At 38.6% G+C, this 25,829-nt stretch overlaps 1 protein-coding gene across 1 annotated transcript in view; it reads left to right on the forward strand.

The window, feature by feature from the left end:
* The first annotated feature begins 4,713 nt into the window (after nt 1-4,713).
* LOC104605186 (FAD-dependent oxidoreductase family protein) overlaps nt 4,714-25,829 on the forward strand; it is a 31,650-nt gene continuing 10,534 nt past the window's right edge. The window contains exons 1-2 of the mRNA XM_010269824.3: nt 4,714-5,360; nt 17,749-17,898. Of these exons, the coding sequence (XP_010268126.1) occupies nt 4,946-5,360; nt 17,749-17,898 (565 nt within the window). The 5' untranslated portion in view covers nt 4,714-4,945. The remainder of the gene's footprint in view (nt 5,361-17,748; nt 17,899-25,829) is intronic.

Genomic DNA, 25,829 nt, shown 5'->3' on the forward strand with positions numbered 1-25,829 from the left:
TTTCTCCATTCTCTTCCCTTTTGATCGAACGAATCAGAGGACGTAAGAACTAGTCACCGTCAACATCTCTGCCCTGTTTTCCCTTCCTTTCTTCTGCTCCTTTCTCTTTCCTCTCCTACTCTTTTCTTCTTCCTTCCGCTTTCCCTCTTTCTCCTCCCTCTCCATTTCATCTCCTTTGGTCTCCTCTTCTCCTTCTACCATTTATCCGCTCCTTTGTCTCCTCTCTCCTCTCCTTCTCTCTCTCTCTCTCTCTCTCTCTCTCTTGTTTCAGTTCATCTCTACCGTCAACTAGGATTGAGACCATCATCACTGAACATAACCCCTGCTTCGATTTCATTGTTGTTTCATTGAAACCAATCCAAACCCGACCTACCCATCAGTGTCTTGGTTGGGTGCCAATTCCTTGCTCATTGATCAAGTTCGAACGTAAAACCCAAACTATTGCAGTCCCGTGGTGCCTCTCACCCAACCATCGATGAAAAGGCAACATGAAGGGGTGTATTAGCCACCCTATCTTTCTTTTTCTGTAATGACAGATCGTCAAAGGAAGCCAGTTAGGGTGATTATGCTAGTTGTGGAAGCCTCCTCCAACGAATCGACTGGTTGGTTCTTCTTTTACTCTAGTTTGGTATTCCTTATCCTAATATCCTTCTATTCCTACTTTATCTCATTTTTAACCGGTCGGAGAAGGGTTAAATAATAAAGTTGGCATTACTCGAATCCGGATTTCATCCTCACAAATTTAATCCTCACAATTCGAATATGGATTTCATTCTAAAAAAAATTGGTCCTTGCACTATCTTCACAACATTTTTCAACCGTGCACTGGCATCACAACTCCCAATTTCATTAAGGTTTTATGCCTCGAGACTGAACAGAATGGGGGGAGAGAGATAACGAAGGGGACGAAGAGAGAAAGGGAGAGACGTACGCAGCTGCTGCGGTGGTGATAAAATAGGGGTGAGAGGGAGAGAGAGACAACGAAGGAACGAGGAGAGAGAGAGAGAGTTGTAGAGAAGTTTGGACTCATGGCTTCATTCCTGATTTCTTGGGTGGTTCCTACGAAAAATAGAAGGGTAAAATAGTCCTATTATCTTGCTATTAACGGAATATTAAGAGGTACTAATGGTAAGGGAAGTATTAGTCAATTGCCAAAAACAATAAGGGTAGCGTTAGTTAATTTTCAAACTTAGTCAATTAGCTAAACCATAAGAGTAATTTAAGAAATTTACCCTTAAGAATATTCAAGAATAACAATTAAAGGCATTTGCAAGGGCAAAATAGACAACAAGAAAATATGAAAAAGATTCTAGAAATTAGAGGTTTAAAACACTATAAATAGGACATATGGGGACTTATTATTAAGAAAACAACCCATTAACCATTATAGAGAGTGGAGCTATTCATGGGTAAAACTCGGGCTTGGCTTTGCCAAAATTTGAATGGGCCCTATTATTAAGAAGACAACCCATTAATCCATTATCTTCCTCCTCTCTCCCTTCTCTTAACAATTACCACAATTTTGGACCTTTAAAAGTCAACCACCTGAAGGGATGGGAGATCCATCATATGGATAGCCGAACCCTATAGGAAGGTTGGGCGAAATTTCAAAAATTTCTTTACTTCCATCCGGGAATTCTATTCTCAATTTAGAAAACTACATTTTCAAGGTTCATTCTTGTAACCAAACCGAACCAAATCTGAAACCAAAATTAATGAATGATATACCTAATACGAAATCCACGCAAAAAGCTCCTCCCAACGTAGGTGTTCACGTCCAAAAAGTGTACCAAATCCTCCCTCCATTGAAGATGACACAACTTAGGATGAGGAATGATTAGTAGGTAGTTCTTCACCAAGAACTTGTGATTCTTCAGCAAGAATCGAATGGGGTAATGAGCACAACTTCAAAATTGTTTCTTCTAGCAAGAAACAATATCAATATCAAATCTTGATTAGATCCAAGAACTGGAGATCGAACAGGGTAGGGTGGCAAGAGCAAGAAGAAAAAAGAATTGAAGGCAAGATCAATCTAACTGAGTTGTCTTCTCTCTATGTTGTGTTTGGTGTCTTTTTCAGGTCCGCGCTGCTCTCTATTTATAACCTTAAAGAGACAACCTCCTAATTTGATTAGAAATTTCCTGATCCAAATATTTATTTGGATATGGACTCTTTAAGTGATAAGGATAATCCCTTATCTTATCTGTAGTTCAAAATCAGCTTATTCCTAATCAAATTAGGAGTTTCCTGATCCAAATCTTTATTTGGATCTGGACTCTTTAAGTGGATAAGAATTATCCTCTTATCCTTATCTGTTGATCCAAACCCAGATCCGCCCCTATTTAATTAATCCAATTAACCCAGTTCGAAATGGGCTTTTAGGCCCATTAAGCTTTCAGACTCACTTCTTTTTTAATGCTGGCTAGCTTGGCTCTCTTTGTATGGCGTGGGACCCTAACATTGATCTACACATTAGCCACATGGATTCAGCATGGTCGAATTCACTGCTGAATACAGTGAACCCCTGAGTCCATCACTATGGGCTCTTAATGGACCCAACATTTACACTAAATGGTTATTGGGTCCAACCATTTTATGAAAGCCCAAGGACCCTCAATGGTATTACACTTAACCTCTCAGCCTTTAATGATCAAACACTGCCCAACAAGAGATGACATCTCCCTCAGCTGCAAGGTATAGTGTTGCACTCTCTACTCACATTGATCCCAGGAATTAAAACATTTTGCAAACATTTTGAAACCATAATATATATATATATATATATTGCAAAACCAAATTTCAAACACATTTGAAATCCACCGCCGGCAGTTTATGTTTCCATCAGAGAGAGCGCATCCCCGATCATTAACTTTGTCTGACAAAGGGGCTGATCCTATCACTATGATCACCCACTCAGATGAATTCTCGGACTATCCCAACATACCCAAGTTTTGGCCCTCTCTAAGGATCTCATTGATTGGCACATCAAAGACAGCCTAATCCGACACCTAGTGTAGTATCATAATCGAGTCTAAGGGTCAAGTGTAACATTCCAGTTTTGCCCATTTATCTCTAAGGTCCAGGGCAATATTGGAATTTTGGTTCGATTAAGGGTTTCAAGAAAACCCACACTACATATACCTCAAGTCTCACCCTGGCGGCTAAGACAAGCCACCCCAACCAACTTACACGAATCTCATCAAGTGTTCAGTTTAAGGATATTACACAAAAACACACTACAATAATATAAATCAAATATGTACTTTATTCATTTACAATAAATGTCATAATGTACATCATGCTGATTGGAGGTAAGGGCATACACTGTCTAACACCACCACCATCACCTTACCATATTTAGTGGAATTACATGTAAAATAAATAAATACAAGTATAAATGAGCTTGATGAACTTTCTTCTAACTAAATACCTTTTTTTTATTTAATCATTTCCTAATTCAAGTGCAAAAACATATTTTGAATTATTACTTGTCACCTCATTCAAATTCTTCCTATTTGGTCATATATCTAAGGCATTAACTTTCACTCTCTCGTGATTTATATCTAATACTATTAACAATATGAATTTTATGTTATTTTTTAAATGATAAATTGATGGATAAACATTTAATGGGGTCATGATTTCATATTATAATTAAATAATAAAGATTAAAGATAAATACATAAATAATTATGACAAACATACATAACATTTGTAATGTACAAATATTAATATGATATATCGAAAAGTACGGACATGCCCAATGCGGATAGGGGTCCACCGGTTAACTGCAGTTCGGTTTTTTGATTTTTTATGCACTTAAAATAAAAAAATAACTAAAACTGTTGCAATTGGTGGTTGCTGTTGGTGTCGGTGGTTACTGTCGGTGCTGGACTAGTTGGTGCCAGTGGACCAGTGGTTGCTGTCGAGTGTCGCCTGAAGTAAGAGCTTAAGACTTGAGAAATGGTGCCTAGTGGAGATGGCGTTGCTGGTGAGGTGGCGATCGGCGTTGCCGCTTGGTGCTGTTGCCTGCCGTGCTACTAGTGGTTGGCACGAGTCACATGGTTGTTTGGTGGTTGTTGTCGAAGAAGGCAAGAAGTTAGAAGAGTTAAGAGATCTGAGACCAAGATGTAGAGAGGAGAGGTGAGGGAGAGAAGAGAGGTGCAGATGGCATTGCCGGTGAGGTGGTGATCGGCGTTGCCGTTTGGTGCTGCTGGTGGTTGGTGCGGGCCACGTGGTTGCTGTCCAAGAAGACAAGAAGTTAGAACTTAGAAGAATTGAGAGAGATTTAAGAGAGTGAGAGAGAAAAGAGAAAAAGTGACTAAGAGGGAAAAAAGAGAAGGGGTAGTTTGGACCCTAGGAAAAGACAAGACTGCCAGAAAGAGTAGGGGCAGTCAGTCTAGGGAAAAGATAGACTGCCCATATTAAAAAAAAAAACAATTGTCAAATTCGATTTTCAAAAAATATATATATATATATATATATATATATATATATATATATAATATCGGATAATTTGGTTAACCGCCGGTTTTTTTAAATGGTTAACCAAAACTGAATTCTGTTAACCGATTTTTCAACTTTTTTTCTCATCCTAAATGTAAATTTCTGAATTTCAGTGCAGATACGTAAACATTCAAAATGTTAAATACCCACACTCTATGCACCAACGCCTTAGTCGTCATTCTCCCTTCTTATTTATAAACATTATTTCACGTACACATTTGGCAATTCCAAACGTTCGAATGCTGCAGCCTGGTCGATAAGGTCGGGTCAATGAGGGTGTACCACTTGGTCCGAACCACTTATTTCCCCTCAGAAGTTTCAATTGGACTTTTGGACTTCTGCCGGTACTGGTAGCAAGTGATGTCCCCTGCGATTAGCTGAAGTGCTGAACTGAGCTTTCTTCTTCTTCTTCTTACTTACTTACCGTACAAAGAAGCTAATGGCGACTTTGATCGGTTCTTCAGATCCTAACCTTAGCATAAGCAACGTTTTCCCTTCTCAAACACCGAAAGCACTTCGCCCTCCTTCCGCCTTTAAATCTGTGAAATTTCACAACTGTACATTGTTTGATGGTTACGGGAGTAAGATCAGACGATTAGGAAGAAGAGATCATTCATCTCAATCATTCATTCGTCGTTTTTGTCATCGAAGTGTCGTTTCGGGACCCAAGCTGGCTTCATTGTCATCTTCTTCTTTAAATCCGATCGTTGCTTCATCTTCGTTTGACTTCGATGTTGTGATCGTCGGTGCCGGAATCATAGGTTTGACTATTGCTAGGCAATTTCTTCTCCAATCGGATCTCTCCGTCGCCGTCGTTGACGCGGCTGTGCCGTGTTCCGGTGCTAGCGGTGCTGGTAAGCTACATTGATGTTTCTATCTTGTGAGTCCAGAGCGATGTTTCTTCTTCTTCTTCTCCTCCTCCTCTTCCTTGTCATTTATTACTGATCAAACAAAAATAAAACAGTAAAGATGAAAAGGAAGAGGATATTTGCACTGAGGCCAAGCTTAGTTGGTGACCTCGTGTGTCATATGATTAGTTTTAGGATGTCTGTTAGGTAGTTCTTTGATTTTGGAAATTGATAAGTAACTTGGTACTTTGTATTTTTGGTTTGTTTGCTAAGTGAGAACTGATGAAGAGTTCCTTATGATGATTAAAGTAGATGCAATTTTTATAATGTATTTTTTGGAGATGGTATTTGGTTATTGTCACCTATTATGATCACCAAATCGACAGGATGTTTTAGGATGTCTGTTATTTAGTTCTTTGATTTTGGAAATTGATAAGTAACTTGGTACTTTGTATTTTTGGTTTGTTTGCTAAGTGAGAACTGTTGAAGAGTTCCTTATGATGATTAAAGTAGATGCAATTTTTATATATGTATTTTTGGAGATGGTATTTGGTTATTGTCACCTATTATGATCACCAAATCGACAGGATGTAAGTATATGGCCATTTTCTCGTAAAGAAAAAGCGGGTATTGGTGTTTTATTGAGTCTATTGACCACAAAAAATGCTGCATCTTTTCAATGAAACTCACGATGATACAAGTGAAAAAGAAAAAAAGGGATATCCGCAATTTAGAGACCTTTGGTGGAACTCAAATTTTCATCATGAGGCACCTGACTGACTTCACCAGCCCATTAAGGGAAATTTATTACGAAGTGTTAAGTGGTCTTGATGCTAGGTTTCATTTTAATAAATTTATCATTTGAAGAGAGAAAGAGAGCTAAATGTGGGACCCCCCTCGCGGATGAAACCAGACTGAATTTTGACGATTGTAGTCTTGGTAACCCAGAGGAGTCAGTGTCAGCTGGTTGTAGATGTTGACGACTGCACTAAAATCTGCTTCCATGGCAATGGCGATGGACATTGCTAAGTGGATCTGATTCCTGCAGCAGTAGTGCAGACAATCTGAAGATGGTTATGGAGATTGCTAAGCAGAGGAGATTCCTGCAGGTTGAAGCTAAGAGTTTTTCTATTTGAAGAGATGAGAGCTAGAGTTCAGAGTGCTCTGAAAGTCAGGGAAATGAAGATGGTGATGGTGTTGCAATTTGGAAAAGAAGCAATAGCTTGGCTCAAGAATTCTGTAGGAGCAATTAGGTCTTGGGATGAGGTGGAATGGAAGAGTACACTTGGTGATGAAGGATTTATCATGTAGAAAGGAAGGGAAGTACTAGAGGGGGTTTCTTGGGCAACTATGAATATTTTGGGAATGGGAGGAAGCAACTAATGTGCCTCCCTGAAGAGAGAAAAGGTGAAGGGTGGGAGATTGGATGATTTCCTCACACTGGCAAAAATGAAGATACACAGAAGGAAGCATTGGAAAATTTAGCAAGGAAGGAAAGAAGTACCGTTGGAAGGAAAGGCAGATTGGATGATTTCCTCACAATGGCAAAAATGAATAGCAAGAGTAGACTTGTTGCCATGACAGAGGCAGAAGAATGGGCATGGAGCATGGTGATTGAGGTGAAAGAACAAGTGCAGGGCTGGAGGAAGAAAGGACATTAACATTCCTTAAGACCTCTCTGGAGGTAGAGCTATCTAAAGTACCACATCCCACCATATCAACAGTTCAAACTTTTCAAAAAAGTGTTTAGCTCTTGTAACCCAAGACACCAATAAGGGGAAAAAGCCAAATAACCAATCTTGAGAAAAAATGAGGCACAAACAGTCAAAGGGAAGGTTGCTATCTGATATCTTGCTACAAAGATGCTCTGGAAATGTTTAATGACTGAAATCAGTGAAGGGATGAGATATCCATCGTATGGATGCCCGAATCTTGCGGAATAGAATGGGCGAATTTCAAAAATTTCTCTCCATCCTACTTGGAATCGTATTCCCTATTTTAGAAAAATCATATTTTTCAAGGATCAATCTTGAACCAAGAACCGAACCAGATCTGAACAAAAGCAGTAGGAGACGGATATACCTGATACGGAGAAATAGTATCTCCCAATGGAGGTGTTCACGCCCAAAGAAGGAACAAAAAGCTGCTTCCACTGAAGATGGCGCAGTGCAGGATGGAGCAGAATCAGTAGCGTTCTTCAAAAGAACCAGATCCTTCGCAAGTATCAATTGGACGACACGTGAGCACTTCTTCCAATCAGCCCTTTCACAAAGGACTGATATCAAGATCCAATCTTAATCACTCCTACTGACAAGAGGAGATCGAATTGGCAGATATGGCGGTGGTAGGAAGGAGGCGGCAAGAGAGATTTAGCGCTGTGATGCTGAATTCTCTCTTCTGTGATTTCAGCTCTGAAGAGGATGTGAATATGAATGTCTTCTAAAGGCTGTTGCCCCCTCCTTTTATAAGCTTAAAGGGATCAACTTCTAATCCCATTAGGAGTTGCTGATCCAAATCATATTTGGATCAGAATTCCCTTTAAGTGATAAGGGTAAACCCTTATCATATCTGTAGATTAGATCAGCCCCCTCCTAATCCTATTAGGAGGTTTCCAGATCTGAATGTGATTCAGATCTGGACTCTCTGAGTGGATAGGGTTAAGACCCAATCCTATCTGCTAATCTAATCTCAGAATTCGCCCCTCATTTAACTGATCAAATCAGCCCAGTTCGAAATGGGCTTTAGGCCCATTAAGGTTATGTGCTCACTTAGCCTTCCAAATTGCTGCCCAGTTGGGCTTCCTTGTATGGCGTGGGACCCAAACATTGATCTACACATCAGCCACATGGGTTCAGCCCAACCTTTGTTACAAGGCCTGGCCGAATACACTGTTATGGACAGTGCACCCCCTGAAACCCATCACATGGGCTCTATGGGCCCAACACTTACCCTAATTTGTCCTTGGGCCAAGCCACCTTGTAACACCCAGGGACTGTGGGCAGATGCAAGATTAGCCCATCAGGTATTACCCTCAATGGTCTTACACTTAACCTCTCAGCCCATAATGATCAAACACTGCCCGACAAGAGAGGACCTCTCCCTCGGTTGCAAGGAACAGTGTTGCACTCTCTACTCACATGGATCCCGGGAATTAAAACATTTTTGCAAACGTTTGGAAACCATAATATATATATATATGTGTGTGTGTGTGTGTATATCAGTATATATTTTGCAAAACAAAATTTCAACGATTGAAATCGGTTGCCGGCAGTCTTGGTTTCCATCAGAGAGAGTGCATCCCTGATTATTACCTTTGTCCGACAAAGGGGCTGATCCTGTCACTATGATCACCCACTCAGATGAATTCTCAGACTGTCTCAACATACCCAGGTTTTGACCCCCGTTAAGGATCTCACTGATTGGCATATCAAAGACAGCCCAATCCGACACCTAGTGCAGTATTATAATCGAGTCTAGGGGTCAGGTGTAACTTTCCAGTTTTGCCCATCAATCTCCAAGGTCCTGGCCAATACTGGAAATCTGGTCTGGTTCAAAGATTCAATTAATCCTACATTGCTTGTGCCTTGGGTCTCATCCTGGCGGCTGAGACAGGCCACCCCAACATTTGGCAGCACACTAGTGTCAGCCTTGGCAGGATAAATCTCCCCAAACTTATCCAACGATTGTGAACATTCTAAACTAACACGAGTCTCATAAGTGTCCCGTTTAAGGGTATTACACAGAAACACACCACATGAACATGAATCAAATATGCACTTTATTCATTTACAATAAATTTATAATGTACATCATTCTGATTGGAGCTAAGGGCATACAACTGTCTAACAATCAGATCTTAAACACCTCAAACATAAATAGTCTTCTCCTTCCAAATACCAAAAAAGGCAATAGCACCCTCTCAACACTGTTCAAGACTGATGGTACAGTCCAAAAAAGGGAAAAATTGGTCTGGGCAGTAAAATAGGAGAAAAAACCATTAGAAATTCCAAAAATCTCCAAATAATGTCAAACCACTTATGGTTTGAAGAAAATTTTGCCACACATCAACCATATCCAATCTCAACATTAAAAAACTTCCCAATCGAGCCCTGGAGGGACTTAAACACAAAACTAAATTTCTACAATTTTCCATGTAAAAAATTTGGAAAAATACCAACCTTCATATGATAGACATGAAACATACCCCAAAATACTCCATAAATCCTACTCTATCAAGTGGTGATATTCCCTTCACTCAGTAGTAGGTCTCTGTACGACCACTGATGTCTTTCGTATGGCCTAATGACATTAGTAGGTCATATAGGTTTGAGAAAGAGTCTCCAACTCAGTCCAACACTGCTTTGATACCAAATTAGATTTGTTAGGTGTTCTTGAATTAGTAATTTAGGGCTCGAGTGCAAGGAAAAGAAGATAAAGAAGAGAAAAGGAAGGAGAGGAAGAGTAGGGTTTGATGGGTTCAACCCAACCCCCTCAGTATGTTTTGTTCTAATTAAGAATTACATGTAATAGACGCAATACAACTCTGCCCTTACAATAAGAGATATATTTCCCCCTCAGCCCATTAAACATGAGATTGCCAAAATACCCCTTTTATACTAGAATACAAGATTCCCCATACCGCAAAAATATATTATCCCACCAGAGGGGGAATGTTGTAAAATGTAATATATATGCCATAGGGGTATTAATGTCTTTTTGTCATTCATTAGGTTCTCTTACAAATATTGGCCCTTTCTATTTTCTTTGGTCTTTCTTTTCTCGTGTTCCCTTCCTTCTCTAATTGACCGACTGCAAGAAACAAGCCAAATCCCAAAAACTAATGACTGCTTGTACAATTAGAGAGAAGAAGAGAGGACTTGTTGCTCACCTAGAATCAATATAGAGTTTATAGGTATCACTAACCATAAGTACAATGTGCAAAAAAAAAAAAATCATTCATCATGTTTTTAACTTGAAAATACATATTTACACTATAGGGGTAGCCAATCTTGATATAACTAAGAAAGGTAGAAATTACAGAATTCTATGATGCATTTCTTTTTACCGTGCTTTGATAATTTGGAAGGGAAAAAAGAACAATGCTTTTTCTTCAAGGAATAGTCTACCTCCAATAGATATAGAGAAAATTTAGATGACTATCTGATTGTCTCTCATTAGTGTAATCCTCCTCCATCTACAAGGGGAAGGAGGGTAGCTCTTTGGACAACAACTCTAGATGCAAACTCTATAAAGTTAAAACTCGGTGGTTGCAGTAGGGGCAACCTAGGAGAACATGATGACACTATGTCAATCTCAGCAGAACTTCTGGCAATACTCTAAGGCTTGAAGTTGCAGAACACCCTAAGCCTAAACTACAAAGACATAGTAGTGGAAGGGGATTCAAGAACTATCAACTACGGTAGCGTGGAAAAAACAGCAAGATGGGCACATGACAGTATCAATATATACTGAAAGAGGTAAGAAGCCTCATGATGGAGTTAATAACATCAGTCAATTGGGTAGAGAAGTCAGCAAACTGTGTGGCAGATGCAATGTCCAGGAAAGGGATTGACTGAAGCTATATTGAGCACAACTTATTGTTTATTTTTCTTTCTTTTTTTTTTCATTAGTTAGGCACAACCTATTTTATATCAATGTTTAGAGAACCAGACTGGGCATAAAACCAGAAAAGGGGAGGTTCATGGGTCAGATGTTTAATTGAGGGTCACATATGTACTATATATGATATATTTTACAAATCATATCATACTTGAATGTGGTGGATAGATGACTAGTTCCTTAATTTTTTAAAGCAAATACAAGGGTTCAAACCTCTCAACTCACATTTATTTGAAATACATGTGTTTAAAGCACTATATACAGTTATGAGAGAAAACTGTCGACTGATATTAATTCTTTGCTGAAGTCTGAAGATCGACTTCTGGATTGCTTTTCTGTTCCTCTCTTAGTGTTTCAGCAAAAAAGAACTCTTCTTCTTGAAGTTTTTTGACCTATTTTCAATCTACATAGTATGGAAAGGGTTGGAAGTGAGGTGAAAACACAAGGGGAAGGTTTTGGGACTGGTAACATGGCTGAAAATTCGTTCCAGATTACTACTGTTAGGTTTGATGGAACAAATACTTGGAATGAGCCCAATCGGCAAGGATGGCCATTGGGGGCAGGGTAAAATTAGGGTATGTAACCGGAGACACAAAAGAACCAGCCAAGGAAGATATATCTCACCCAAGATGGGTCAAGAGAACTACTTGGTGATGACCTGGCTATGTAACTCTATATAGCCCCACATTAGCTGAAATTATCTTTGGGCAAAAACAGACAAGGAGATTTGGGACAGCATAAATGAGACCTATTCCCAACCCCTCAATGTTGCTAGAGCTTATGAGCTAAAATGTGAGGTGAAAAACTTCAAACAAGGAGAGAGGCCAGTCTTAGTATATTTTTCTACCCTGAAATCCCTTTGGCATGAAATTGATCACTTGGAAACCATTGAATGGGAGAGCCAGAAGGATGCAGCAACATATAGAAAACTGCTTGAAACAAACAGGGTTTTTGACTTCTTAGCCAGCCTAAACTCAGATTTTGATATTACAAGACAACAACTTCTCACTAGGGAGAGTGTGACCCTATCTCAGGCCTACTCATTAGTCCATAGTGAAGAGTGTGACCCTATCCTTCCAACCCACATAAGCAGCCTTGGCAGCAACGAAATTCAAAACTGGAGGAGAAAAGGAAAAGGAAGTTAAGAAGGAAGACAAAGGGGATATTTTTTATGATTATTGCAAGATGCCCAAGCACACTAGGGAGACCTGTTGGAAGTTGCATCCGCACCTAATGCCAACTAGACTCAGAAACAAGAAGGGAAGTGCTACTAATACAACAACAAATACTGACAGTGCATCCTCTTCCAGCACAAGGACCACATCCTTGGATGCCTTGGCAGCTGTCCAAGCTGCACTGACACAGTTAGAAAAGAAAGTTGGTATTTCTGGATCTTCAGCTACTACACCAGCCCAGCCTACTTCAGCCCTTGCTCATATAGGTAAAAGAGCTATTGCATGTCATGCTTCTGTCCTAGGTAATACTAGATGAAGAAATAGTTGGTTAGCCACGAGTGTGGGGTTCCATACCCACACTCAGGTTCTAGTGTGTGTGGTTTCATACCCACACCTAGTTGTTTCTAATTTCTTTTATTAGTAGGTTCTAATTTCTTTTTAGTAGTTTCTAATTTGTTTAGTTTCTAATTTCTGTTAAGTTGGGCTGGCTGGCCTTATTGTCTCTATTTTTTTGTTTATTTCCTATTCTTGTAAGGATCCTAAAAGCTATAAATAAAGGAGTGTATGGGGCAGCAGATCATTCACCATTGAACCCCTTCTTTCTTTTTTCCTCTCTTCACTCTTTTCTCTCTCTCTCTCTCTCTCTTTTCTTCTCCTCAAACCTGTAATACAGTAAACAATTCTTCTTCTTCTTTCAAGTTGGTATTAGAGCCTTAGATCTAGGGTTTCTCATGTGGATTTAATTCAGCCGACCACATGAGAATTGTTTAGGGCTGAAAGTTCAGAAAGATCCTTATTTCGCCTGATTCTTGGAGGTTGCAAGAAGGCTTTAGCAGCTGTCCTAAGATTGGAGAGAGCTTGTAATCAGGAAAAATCAGGCAGGAATTGAGTGATCAAGATCGATTCTTGATCAAGATTGGAGGTGCCGATCAGTTTTTTTTTCTTGTTTCTTTGATCAAGATTCAAGTTGTTGACAATAATCGATTGATCAAGTTTGAAGACTGAAGGTAGCAATCAGTTTTCTGGGCTTTTTTCTTCATAAAGTAAGTACCTTTTCTTGAGATTGATACTCAAAAGGACTTTGATATTGATTCAGAGAGGTACGGATAGAAAATCTCAGGACTGATATCAATCAGTCCAGGACTGATATCAATCCCAGGACAGTAGTTGACTGTTTTCTAATTGCAAAATCATTGTCCTAGGTCGGCTATTATCAACCTTGAAATACAATTTTTTTCTTGTCACAGTAGTTTAAAGCCTCTTCTTAACTTAGAATGGAGTACAAGAACCAAGGGGAAGGTGCTTTTGGGACTGGTGGTTCAGGTAGCATGACTGAAAACACCTTTCAGATTATTTCTGTTAAGTTTGACGGATCAAACTACTTGGAATGGGTCCAATCAGCCATGATGGCTATTGGGGGTAGAGGAAAATTGAACTTCTTGCTAGGGGATGTGAAGGAACCCTCCAAGGTGGACCCTACTTATGCTAGGTGGGTCCAAGAAAATTTTTTGGTGATGACATGGCTGTGCAACTCTATGCAGCCACACATTTGCTGAAACTACTTGTGGGCCAAAACAACTAAGGAAATATGGGATGTTATGAAGGAAATTTACTCTCAGCCTCTTAATGTTGCTAGGGCTTATGAGCTAAAATGTGACGTTAAAAATCTGAGGCAAGGAGAGAAGCAGGTCTCTGTTTACTTTTCAACTTTAAAATCCTTGTGGCATGAAATTGACCATCTTGAAACAATTGAGTGGAGAGTCAGAAAGATGCACAAATATATAGAAAGCAGGTTGAAACTAATAGAGTTTTTGAGTTCCTAGTTGGTTTGAACTCTGAATATGACATGTGAGGCAATAGTTGTTGACAAGAGATAGTGTGACTTTATCACAAGCCTATTCCCTAATGCATAGTGAAGAAACTAGGAGAAAGGCTATGTTGCAGCAACAACCCTCTGAATCAGCCTTGGTAGCAGTTAGACCTACATCTGGGGGGGATAAGGAGAAGAAGGAAGCTAAGAAGGACTTAGTATGTGAACACTACAAGAAACCTAAACATACTAAGGACACCTGTTGGAAGTTGCACCCTCATCTAGTTCTAGCAAAGCTGAGAAATAAGAAAGGGAATGCTAATATGACTATCAACACTAATAGTACAACTTCATCAGGCATAAAAGGCACTCTTCTAGATACCCTAGCTGCAGTCTGAGTTGCTCTGACTTAGCTAGAAAATGAATTTAGTAATTCAGCTCAGCCTACATCAGCTCAATAGCCTACTTCAACCCTTGCTCATACAGTTACAAGAGCTACTGCTTGTCATGCTTCTGTCCCAGGTAATATTAGACCTTCCTGGGTAATAGATTCAGATGCTTTAGATCATATGACTAACATATCTACTCTATTTAGCACCTATTGTTTATCCTCCAGGAGAGATAAAGTTTCTATTATTGATGGCTCTCTTGTACTAATTTCTGGCAAGGGAGACATCAGATTATCAGATATCATCACCCTCTCCACAGCTTTGCATGTTCCCGAGCTTAGTGCTAACTTACTTTCAGTTAGTAGTATTACTAAAAGTCAAAACTGTTCTGTAACTTTTTTCTCTGGTCAGTGCATTTTTCAGGATCTGGAAACGAAGAAGGTGATTGGGATTGACCATGAGATGAATGGAGTCTACCTGCTGGAACATTCACAAGGGGAGTAGAGTGATGTAGGGAAATTGTTTGTTTCTCAGTCTTGTAGTAAGATTATGCTTTGGCACAACCGCTTAGGTCATTTATCTTTTGGGTCTTTAAAGAGTCTTTTTCAAACTTGTTTGAGTCAGTAAAAGTGTCTAGGTTAAAATGTGAAAGTTGTGAACTTGCAAAACATAGTAGATCATCTTATCCTTTAAGTAATAAAAGAAGCAACCTTCCTTTTGAGATTGTGCATACCGATGTTTGGGGGCCCTACCATACTCCCACCATGGGGTGTACAGATATTTCTTATTATTTGTTGATGACTATACCCATTTTTCATGGGTCTATCTTATGTACTCTCGAGTTGAGGTCCCCTCTCTGACCCAAGCTTTCCATAAGATGATCCTAACTCAATTTGAAACCAAGATCAAGAGTCTTAGATCTGATAATGCCAAGGAATACTTTGCAAAACCCTTGGCATCCTATCTCCTTGATCATGGGATCATTCATTAGAGCACCTGTCCTCACACACCTCAGCAAAACGGGGTTGCTGAGAGAAAAAACAGACATATTTTAGAGGTAGCCAGAAGTATCATGCTCAACTCCAATGTTCTCGTACGCTTCTGGGGAGATGCAATCCGTACAGCCATATACCTCATTAACTGGGTTCCTTTATGGGTCCTAAACATGCAATCCTCGTTCAGTCTTCTATATCCAGATAAGGACCTATTCACTATTCCCCTCAAAACTTTTGGGTGTACTTGTTTTGTTTAAATCCTTGGATCTTATCGCTCCAAGTTTGATCCCAAAGCCACTAAGTGTATTTTCCTTGGGTATGAACAAAATCAAAAGGGATATTGCTGTTATGAGCCAGCTTCAGGGAAGCGCTTTGTGCCCATGGATGTCACCTTCTTTGAGGATATGCCCTACTACCATATGGCTTCTCTTCAGGGGGAGAATAGTGAGGAAGGGATTTCAGTTCCAGCTCTAAGAGTTCCATTACCTGTCCCAGTTACTTGGGGGGGGGGGGAGTTGCGAAGAAGGTTGTCAAAAATGCAGGAAGTTGAGGGTGTATCACAGCAAGTGGTGGAGGCAGGTTGATTCTCATACAGGTTCAGTTAGATCACACTCTCTTCTTTAAGAAGACAGGTCCTTCCCTGACTCTACTTGTAGTCTATGTAGATGACATTGTGATAACAGGAAATGACACTAGTGAAATTGAAACCCTTAAATAACACCTTCACAAGAAATTTGAAGTAAAAGACCTAGGGAAATTACACTATTTCCTAGGAATTGAGGTCGATCTAAGCATGGCATTTTCATCTCTCAAAAGAAGTATGTTCTGGATTTATTGGAAGAAATTGGAAAGTTAGGAGTGAAACCTGTTGATACTCCCATTGAGCCTAACCATAAGATAGTGCAGAAAGTGGAGAATTACTTGAGGATAGGGCTATGTACCAAAGGTTGGTTGGGAAATTTCTTTATCTCTACCTAACTCGGCCAGATATTTCATATGCTGTTAGTATTGTCAGTCAATACATGCATTCTCCCAGGACCACCCACCTCCTTGCAGTAGAAAGGATTTTTGCTTACTTAAAGAGATGTCTAGGGAGAGGTATACTTTTCAAGAATAATGGTCATATGAAAATAAGTGTATACAGATGCGGATTGGGCTAGATGTGTTGATGACAGGAAATCTACCTTTGGATATTGTGCATTTGTGGGGGGAAACCTTGTTTCCTGGAGAAGCAAGAAATAGAATGTTGTTGCTCGCTCCAGTGCAGAAGCAGAATACAGATCCGTGGCCAATGGTGTCGTAGAAGAGTTGTGGCTGAAATCCTTGCTTAATGAGTTGGAGATTGATTATGAGAAGCGTCTAATGCTATATTGCGATAATTAAGCTGCAATTAATATTTCCCACAACCCAATATAGCATGATAGGACTAAGCATATCGAGGTTGACAGGCATTTTATCCGAGAGCGAGTTGCATCTCAAGAAGTATGCCTTCCTTACATTGCCTCAGACATGCAGTTAGCTGATCTCTTCACCAAAGCAGTCACAAAAATCAAATTGGAGACAAATTTATGCAAGTTGGGCATGACAAATATCTACTCATTAGTCACGAGTGTGGGGTTCCATACCCACACTCAAGCTCTAGTGTGTGTGGTTCCATACCCACACCTAGTTTCCTAATTGTTTTTATTTTTCTTTTAAGATTGGGCCGGCTGGCCTTTTCATGTTTATCTATATTATATTTTGTCTTACTAGGATTAGGACTTAAGTATTTCTTTCCTATTATTGTAAGGAATTAAAGGTTATAAATAAGAAAGAATTTGGGGCGGCAGATATCAAGAACCGAACCCCTTTCTTCTCTCTTCTCCTCTCTTCTCTTCTTCTTATCCTCTACTCTTCTTTTCTCTTCTTCTCTTTTCTGAATTACATTAGAACAGAAATCTACTTGTTTTATTCAAGTAACTCCATGCATGACTGGATAATATCACACCAATTGCCACCACCATAGTTTAACTCAGTGAAAGTTCAATAACTCCTAAAGTAATGATTGTCATTTTAAACACAACTAAACTATGAATAGATGAAGCAAACTCTTAAGGCCAGAACCAATGGATACTATATAAAATGACTGAAACACCCCTACTATTTTTAAGAATACAAAAAAAAAAATCCATAGAACTTCATACCTGAGCTTCTTGCTCCTGCATCAAGATGATTCAGTGATTTCTTTGGAATCTTAGTTATGTTCATGGGTGTAGCTCAATCAATTTGTGGGAAATCATAAGGAATTTGATGGGTAATTGTAGACTTTATCCTTTTCTTCCTTTGAATGTTTTCATTACATTTCATGAACTTTTTCCTGCTCTAGGATTTCCTGACTTTCTATTTTTCCTTTTGAGCTGATGTCAGGCCAGGGTTATATATGGATGATCCACAAAACACCTGGAAGTGATATATGGGAACTTGCAATGAGAAGCAAGCAATTGTGGGAAATACTGGCAGATAGTATACAACATCAGGGCATGAGTCCATTAGAAATATTGGGTTGGAGGAAAACAGGTACTACTGCTTTATGCTATTCTATAAAAAAAAAATAATCTGATTATTAATCCTCTTATTACTTTTTTGGGAATTGTTTATGGAAAAAGTGCCTAATCAGGTTGTCTGGATTTCTTTTCTATACTACCTATTGTATTTTCTGGTAGATTGTGCTGCAAGGGCACTATTGTAATTTTCCTTAATATTAGTTGTTGCCGTATTATATTTTTTGATAGGTAACGGAAAATATTTCATTAAAAAGCCCAATACTGCTCAAAAGCAAACAATAAGGCAAACTGGTTCAAAGTACAACCGTCCAATCACCATGCCAGGTGTCACACAAACATAAAAAACACAGAAAAAACAACTGATATCATTTTTTTGTTAAATAACAACTGATATAGTTTACAGCTTATAAATTAGCACCTGACCCTAGACAACCCCATTCTTTGCATTCCCTACCAATCCTTGAGGTTTAAAATGTTGGCATCAGTGGAAATCAGTCATCTAAATATAGGAACCATGTCAGAAATATCATATGGAAATATTGTAAAAATTATTGACATGGTGGAAACATTCTAAAATATGCTAAAATATAGAATGATACTTTATGAAATGATAAAAGAAGCATGGTCACACTTTTTTTTTTTTGATAAATTCATGGACACACTTTTTTAAATTATTATCTTGTTCCAAATCATTAAAAGCTTAGAAGCTAAGGTTTTAGGCAAAAAGAATACGTTCTGAAGTTGTGCTGTAAACCTTAAGATTTTGAAACTACATGATAGAATGAGTTAAAGCAAAAGTTAACCTTATAGAAAATGCAAATGACTCTAATAGATTAACCAAATAATCTATTATACAATGAAAAACTATTATTTAACTTCATGTATGAAATGAATATTGAGCTAGCTCAAAGTTTTAATCATGTAAATTAGGCGGGTAGTAATATTGCTACTCCACATATCTAAAATATTGTCATCAACCTATGTTATAATACTATCTCTTGTACTCCACATAGTGCCGGTAGTCTTCACTGGGGAATATGAAAATTTTGTGTCACTACCCATGGAAATGGAAATATGTCATAGAAATATTAGGAAATATGTGGGCACTTTAAATCATGTTGACAACAAATATTCTGTTTGGAGGAAGTCAGTAGTAATCTCATAGGTTTGCTTTGTTCTTGGCTGGGTGTACATAGAATGTTTCAGGCAGTGGCGGAGCCAGGAATTTTCTTTTGGATTGCTAAGTTAAACAAGCAAATGAGTTGGGGAGGAGTAGGGTTTGGGGGAAAATGGCCTGAGAAGGTTTTGGTTTATTACAGATTTTTTAAAGAAAAATAAATAATTTTTGTTTTTTAAATTTTAGGAGTTGGAGGAGCCTTAGAGAGTGATCCTTTACAATTTTAGTTCCTTTTTTTTGTGTGTGTGGGGGGGCAAGAACCCACTTTATTATGTTTCTAACCCAGCCTCCACTAGGTAACCATGGTTTTAACAAAAAGTTTGGGTGACCAAGGACCCCCCACCAATATACTTGGCTTCTCCCCTGGTTTCAGGGTGTCCAACTAAGTTCTTTATTGCAAGCTTTCCCTTTTTAGGGATGACTCTTCTTTGTTTTGTATATTACCAATGTATGGGTTCTCATTGTACATGACTGATGTATTTTTGCTCTATAGTAAATCAATACAATATCGATACTTAAACCCTTTTTAAAAAAATAATAATTACTTCACCTGTTCAAAAAACTAAAAAAAGAGGGGCTGTGGGTGATTAAATATGAAGGATATGTGAAGAGTCCCGATGTTGTACTATATTACTGTAGTCCCTGTTGTATGGTATTCTTTATTTGTTTCTTTGTTTTCTTCTACTTTAACCCTTAAAGGGCTTTTCTGTAATTGTACATATATTGGCTCTTTTGGGGTGGGGTTGATTCATTCTGTGAAACACCCCTGATTTCTGGTGCATTCTATCTAGCACGCACTGGTTATGTGACATGGTATCAGAGTAGGTTGTGGATATCAGGTTGTAATCTCAGGTTCTTTTTCCAGTCTGAAGGGTTTTCGTTAGGCTTTCAATATCCATCTTCGAGCCTTTGGTTGGAGGTCATTTGAAGGCTGTTTTGATCAGCACAAAACAGCACAATTTTTTTCTAGAGAAATCACATAACAGGTTGGTGAATCCCCTTTTTTCTCAATCAGATGTTTCATTTTTCTTGGGACCCTAGATTTGGTGTCGTCACCCTAGGGTCTTCTTGCTTCTCGGTTTCTTGGTTGAGGTTCTAAATTGGTTCTAAAGGGTTTTAATCCCTTTTCTTAGTTCAACAGTCCTATTACCCTACTGGTTTGGACTGTCAACACTAAGTATCATTTGGTTGGAGCTGTTTTGGTATTTTCTTGGAGGATTTCAATTCCTTAATAGGGTAGAGCATCTCTGTGGCTTGTCGAACCGAAGTTGATTGATTTTATTAGTTTTTGGACTTGGTTTATCTTGTGTTTCTTGATAGTATCTTTTTGGCCTTGCTGTCAGGGGTTCTTTTCATGAGAAATCCCATTGTTTGGGTGTTGTGATATTGATTTCAGTATTTGGAGTGTTTCTTGATCAAGTTAAGTGATTAACAACCTTGAGGAATCAGTATTAGTGTTGTAGTTGGCTCCTACCAACTATGACACAGATGAAGGGAAGCGGGAGTTACAAAGAATAGTAAAGATAAAAAAAGAGGGAAAATGGAAAGAATGACAGAGAAGGTTAGAATCTTACATTGTATGAACAAGTTGGGTGTTGGAATGCATGCTTCTCTACAAAGTCCTTGCCGCATGTAGAACTAGATGTTCGAATGAACAGGTGAGTAAAGATCAAAAAATGAAGGGAAATGTGGGATTTACAAATGAAAATAAAGATAAAAAAATGGAGAGAATGACGTAGCGGGAAGAAAGAGAGAAGGTTAGAATCTTACCTTGTCTTCCATTGATCGAATGAACAGGTTTGGTCTTCGGATGTTGCGTGGAAAATAGTGAGTAAAACTGGATGTTCGTCTTCTTCAAACAAACGCCAGTGAATGGAAGAAATGAAGAAGGAAGTTGGGAGGGGAGAGAAGATTAATGCCGTTGGGAGGAGATAGAAGATTAACTGTTTAACCGCGATGGAATGTTAGGGGTATTCCTGGGTTTCTCTATAGAGGGTCGAGAGTCAAGTGGGTATCAGGGGTATTTCGGGTATTTTTATAATATGACAGGACGTTGGGGTGACGTGGGTGTGGGCCAGTGGAGTTGATGGGAATTTGTATTTGCAGGGTATAAAAATTCGAAATTTCTAAAGTAGTACATTGCTTTTGGAGGTATTTTTTATGCCCCTGGCTGGAATTTGCCTTTTTTTTAAGTAAAAACATGTATCTTAAGGTAGTTCCCTAGGTTCCATAATCATATTTCCTTTATAAATATCCATAATTTTCATAAGAAAAGTATAAACTTCATGTTAAAGTATAGAAAATCAACATATTCCAACATATTCATGAGAAGAAAAAGAAGAAAGAAAAGAAAATTCGAAAAATATAGGTATAGGAAAAGAAGAAAAGAAAAGGTGGAAGAAGAAAAAATTAGTATACAAAAACACAAAATTCGTAAATAAAAAGAAGAAAATGTGTTGATTGGGCAACATTTTATTTTCTTACTTATTGGTTCAGGTTTTGAAGTCTTTGACGGTTGAATACAGCATTTATGAATGTTTGTGTTGATTAAACCCTAACAAATAAGAAAATAACAAAAAGAAATTAGTATATAAACACACAAAATAATATTTTAGTTTAAAAATGTCTATTTTATAATTATAACCTCAAAAAATTAAGAATATAGAAGTTTGTTATAACACGCTATAGAAAACTGCTTGGCGATTAGGCGAGGTGAGACTCCAAGGGCACCTTGTCGCCCAGGCGGGTCCCTAGGCATCACCTTGACAACTATGATTCAAACACTTGGTTATCCTCCATGTTCAAACCCACAAGGCAATTCTTATCGCAATTCACTTTTAAGTTGGACATTCTCTCAAATAAGATGACAATTCTCCTATCACTCCCATCGCAAAACAAAACGGTGTCATCCGTAAACTGAAGATGAGTGATAGGGATCTCCTCTCTACCAATCAGCCCTCGTAATTAGTCTCTCAAGCACATCTGCAACCAAAGTGGAAAGAAAGGGGGATAGGGGGTCACTTTGTCTAATTCCCTTAATAGTTGGAAAGTGATCCAGTACAACAATTAACCAATTTTGAATAATGACAAGACATTAAACAACCTGAAATCCATCTACATCACCTATCACCAAAACCAAAATTCTTCATTACTTCTAACAAAAAACCCTAAGCAACCGGGTCATAAGCCTTCTCCAGGTCCAACTTGCAAACCAACCCCTTCCTTAAGAAGATCTCCTTTTGTCCTCACCACATTCATTAGCAGTTAAGATTTGATCAACGATTTTCCTCTCTTGAACAAAGGCTCCTTGAGTCGGATTAATCGAAGAAGGAAGAACAACCCAAATTCTTTTGGATAGAACCTTAGCAATGATTTTATACAAGCTATTGATTAGATTGATAGGCCTAAAGTCCTTCGGATGCAATGCTTCACACTTCTTGGGGATGAAGTTAATAAATGTGGAGTAAAGCCCTAGATTGATAATACCTCTCCCAAAATATTCATTAAACACCTTCTGCAAGTAATCCCTTAAAATTTCCTAGCAGTCTTGATAAAAATCCTTAAGGACCCAGGGGTTTGGATTTGAACCCCTTCCATCCAATCAGCATGCTTTTCTTCAATAGATATTGTTGAGGAGAATGGCCACACAAGATTTTCATTACAATCCTGAACAATATTAAACCAATCAATAAAGTCATCAGATTTGAATTCATTTGGATCTATACTTCTATGAAACTCTGGGAAGTCATTCTGGAGATTTGTTTCCCACTGCTTTGGGTTACCACTCACAACTACAACTACCTTAGTTGCTTCCTTGATGATTGTAAAGAACAAGTGAAAGAACCTCCATGAAACTTTGGGATCTCAAGTGAAAGAACCGATTTCCTGTCGTTTCTTGTCACCACCTGCAACTACAACCAATCTGGTTGCTTTCCTTGATGATGAAAAGGAATGAGTGGAGGCACTTGTGTCGGAGTTGCTATCCCTTGTTTCAGAACGAGAATGTAGCGATCTCAACTCTTGAGCAAGTGCGTCGACTTGTCTTTGTTGGACAGTCTTCTCAACTTTGCTATCCTTTCAGTCTTCTCAACTTTGCCACATCTTCTTGTGTTTTGTTGTTGATTTCCTGCTCCATGATGTGTGCCGCTTGTTTCTTCTTAGTAGACCTGTTCATGGGCCGGGCCGGGCTTTTACTCATTATTAATGGAAATACGCTAGGCCCGAGCCCGAGCCTGGCCCGACCAACGGGCCTATAACTTGGGTCCGAGCCCGGCCCTGATAAAAAGCCCGAAGCCCGAGCCCGAGCCCGAAGCCCGACCTAATAAAAAAAATTACAATTTTCCCTATTCAAATTAGAATTAAAAATTCAGATGGTTTTTTTTCCTATTTAAATGAACAATGGGCCTACAAGATGGTTTTTTTCCCTTTCTTTTATGTTTTAAAACACAATTTTACATTCTTAAATCAAAAATTTATTCAAATGGACATAATCACATAACCCATTTTAAGTTTAATTTTAGGTCGGGCCGGGCTGGGCTCGGGCCGGGCTATTTTGACAAAACCCGAGTCCGGCTCGAATTTATTGCGGGCTGGGCTTTTTGGTCCGAGTTTAAGCCCGCGGGCCTATAAACATGTTCAAGCCCATCCCGGGGCCGGGCCGGTCCGTCGGGCCACCCGACCCATGAACAGGTCTACTTCTTAGGAATCTCAATCCAAAGAAGGATTAAACTTGTGCTATGATACCAAATGGCGCAGTTTTGAAACAAATCATGTTTGGAGAAGCTTCAAAGAACGGAACCAAAGCTGAAAGAAAACATGAGAAGAACAATTCTTTGCTGAATAATTAAGAGAAAATCAACCAAAACACCCCTAGCTTTGGTCTAGCTACTCTTTATATAGACTTCTTTACACCTTTTGCCTCCGACAAGAAGGTTTCCTAATCTAATTGAACATTCCTTATTAGAATGCTACTAAATCTCTTCTAAAACGAAAGTGATAATTTAATACAAATTCGGAAATCTCGTTGAGATGCTAACTTGGTAAATGCAAATCAAGATAGATAAATCCAAAATCCTACGGTGATGCTATCTTGGTAAATACGAACTAAGATGAGTCATTGAACTAACCCAGTAAATGTTTACTCAGCTGGGCCAAATCCCATACTGCATCATCAACCCCATTTGACTGTTGTCCACCGGATTATTCACTATGTTTGTGGTACTTTATCATAGGGACTATTCTTCTGTTCAGCCTCTCCTGTCCAATTGAGGGCCTATGCTGATGTTGATTGGGCAGGCTACCCTAACACCCGACGTTCCACAACAGGGTGGTGTGTCTTTATGGGTGATTCCCTCATCTCATGGAAATGCAAGAAACAACAAACTATCTCTAAGTCATCTACAAAAGTACAGTATAGGGCAATGTCATTGTGTGCAGTGTGGTTGTTTGGCTTCAATCACTATTTGAGGATCTTGATCTCCCTCTCTCTATGCCTATCCCTGCTGTAAAGATATGCTGGGAATGTGAAGTCTTGATGTTGATCTTCCTCTCACTATGGCTTCACTCACTATTAGATATGCAGATGAGATCTAGATATCTATTTCTTGTAAGCAAACTGATGCTAATGAATTTGCATTAGTTTGAAGGGGAATGTGAAGTCTTGATGTTGTATTGTGTTACTATAGTCCCTGTTTTATGCTATTCTTTATTTCCTTTCGTTTTCTTCTTCTTTAGTCCTATAAGGACTTTTCTGTAGTTGTACATATTTCATACACACACACACACTGGCTCTTTGGGTGGGGTTGATTCATTCTGTGAAACACCCCTGATTTCTGGTGTATTCTCTCTAGTACGAACTGGTTATGTGATAAATTAGGAAGAAAGAGGTATGATCTTGCATTTAGAGTAAACAACAAAGAGTCAGATTGCTTAGAAGAAGAGAACTAAGAGAGATGGGGGAAAGAGAAAAAATTTTGGCAGCAACCAGGATTTTATAGACTCAACTTACTAACTCAAATGTCCCTTTACAGACTCCAATTTGGACTAGGAAACTGACCCAAAATCAATTTCTAAGCTTTGAAACTAAGAGAAATCCACAATTAACCCACACTGACTTAAATAAGGACTCCAACTCCTAAACAACTCTAATAAAACTTTTCTAATCCCACTAACTTAATTTTTTTTGGTAAAGACATCAGAAATTACTAAAAATAGTAATCCATAGTTTATTAAAATATTAATTATGAGAATTACTATAATTAGTAAGCCTGAAAATTATCATAAATAGTAATTTTCATTTTTTCATATTATATCATTAAATTTCACAGTTACTGATTAAAAAAACTTCTCTGGCAAAATTGAATTTCTATGATATTGGAGTCAGCTTTTATTGGTTTCAATCAAAATTCTTGCAGCATTGACTTTTTTCCATATTTCGTTCATTCGATCTATTCTTCCAAACTTGCAGATTTTACCTCCAATAGCCCTGAAAGTTTGCACACACCTACATGAAGAGGAATGCTATTATGTTGATCGGTTGATCCATAAGAATTTCCTCCCTGAAAATTTTCTAACCATACCAGCCAAAAGAAACCAATGTCCTAACTGAAGTTGAGGATATCAGTAATAGCCACTTTCCATGGCTAACAGTCTCCACCAAATCTATGTTGTCAAAGATGAACATGAATAACCCTACCTCACTATCAGTATATGCCTCTTTCCATGTCTAACATTGTAACCACCGAATCTATATTGTCAAAGATGAACAA

The sequence above is a fragment of the Nelumbo nucifera genome, chromosome 1 (assembly GCF_055504915.1).
Source record: "Nelumbo nucifera cultivar China Antique chromosome 1, China Antique-T2T, whole genome shotgun sequence".
NCBI lineage: Eukaryota > Viridiplantae > Streptophyta > Magnoliopsida > Proteales > Nelumbonaceae > Nelumbo > Nelumbo nucifera.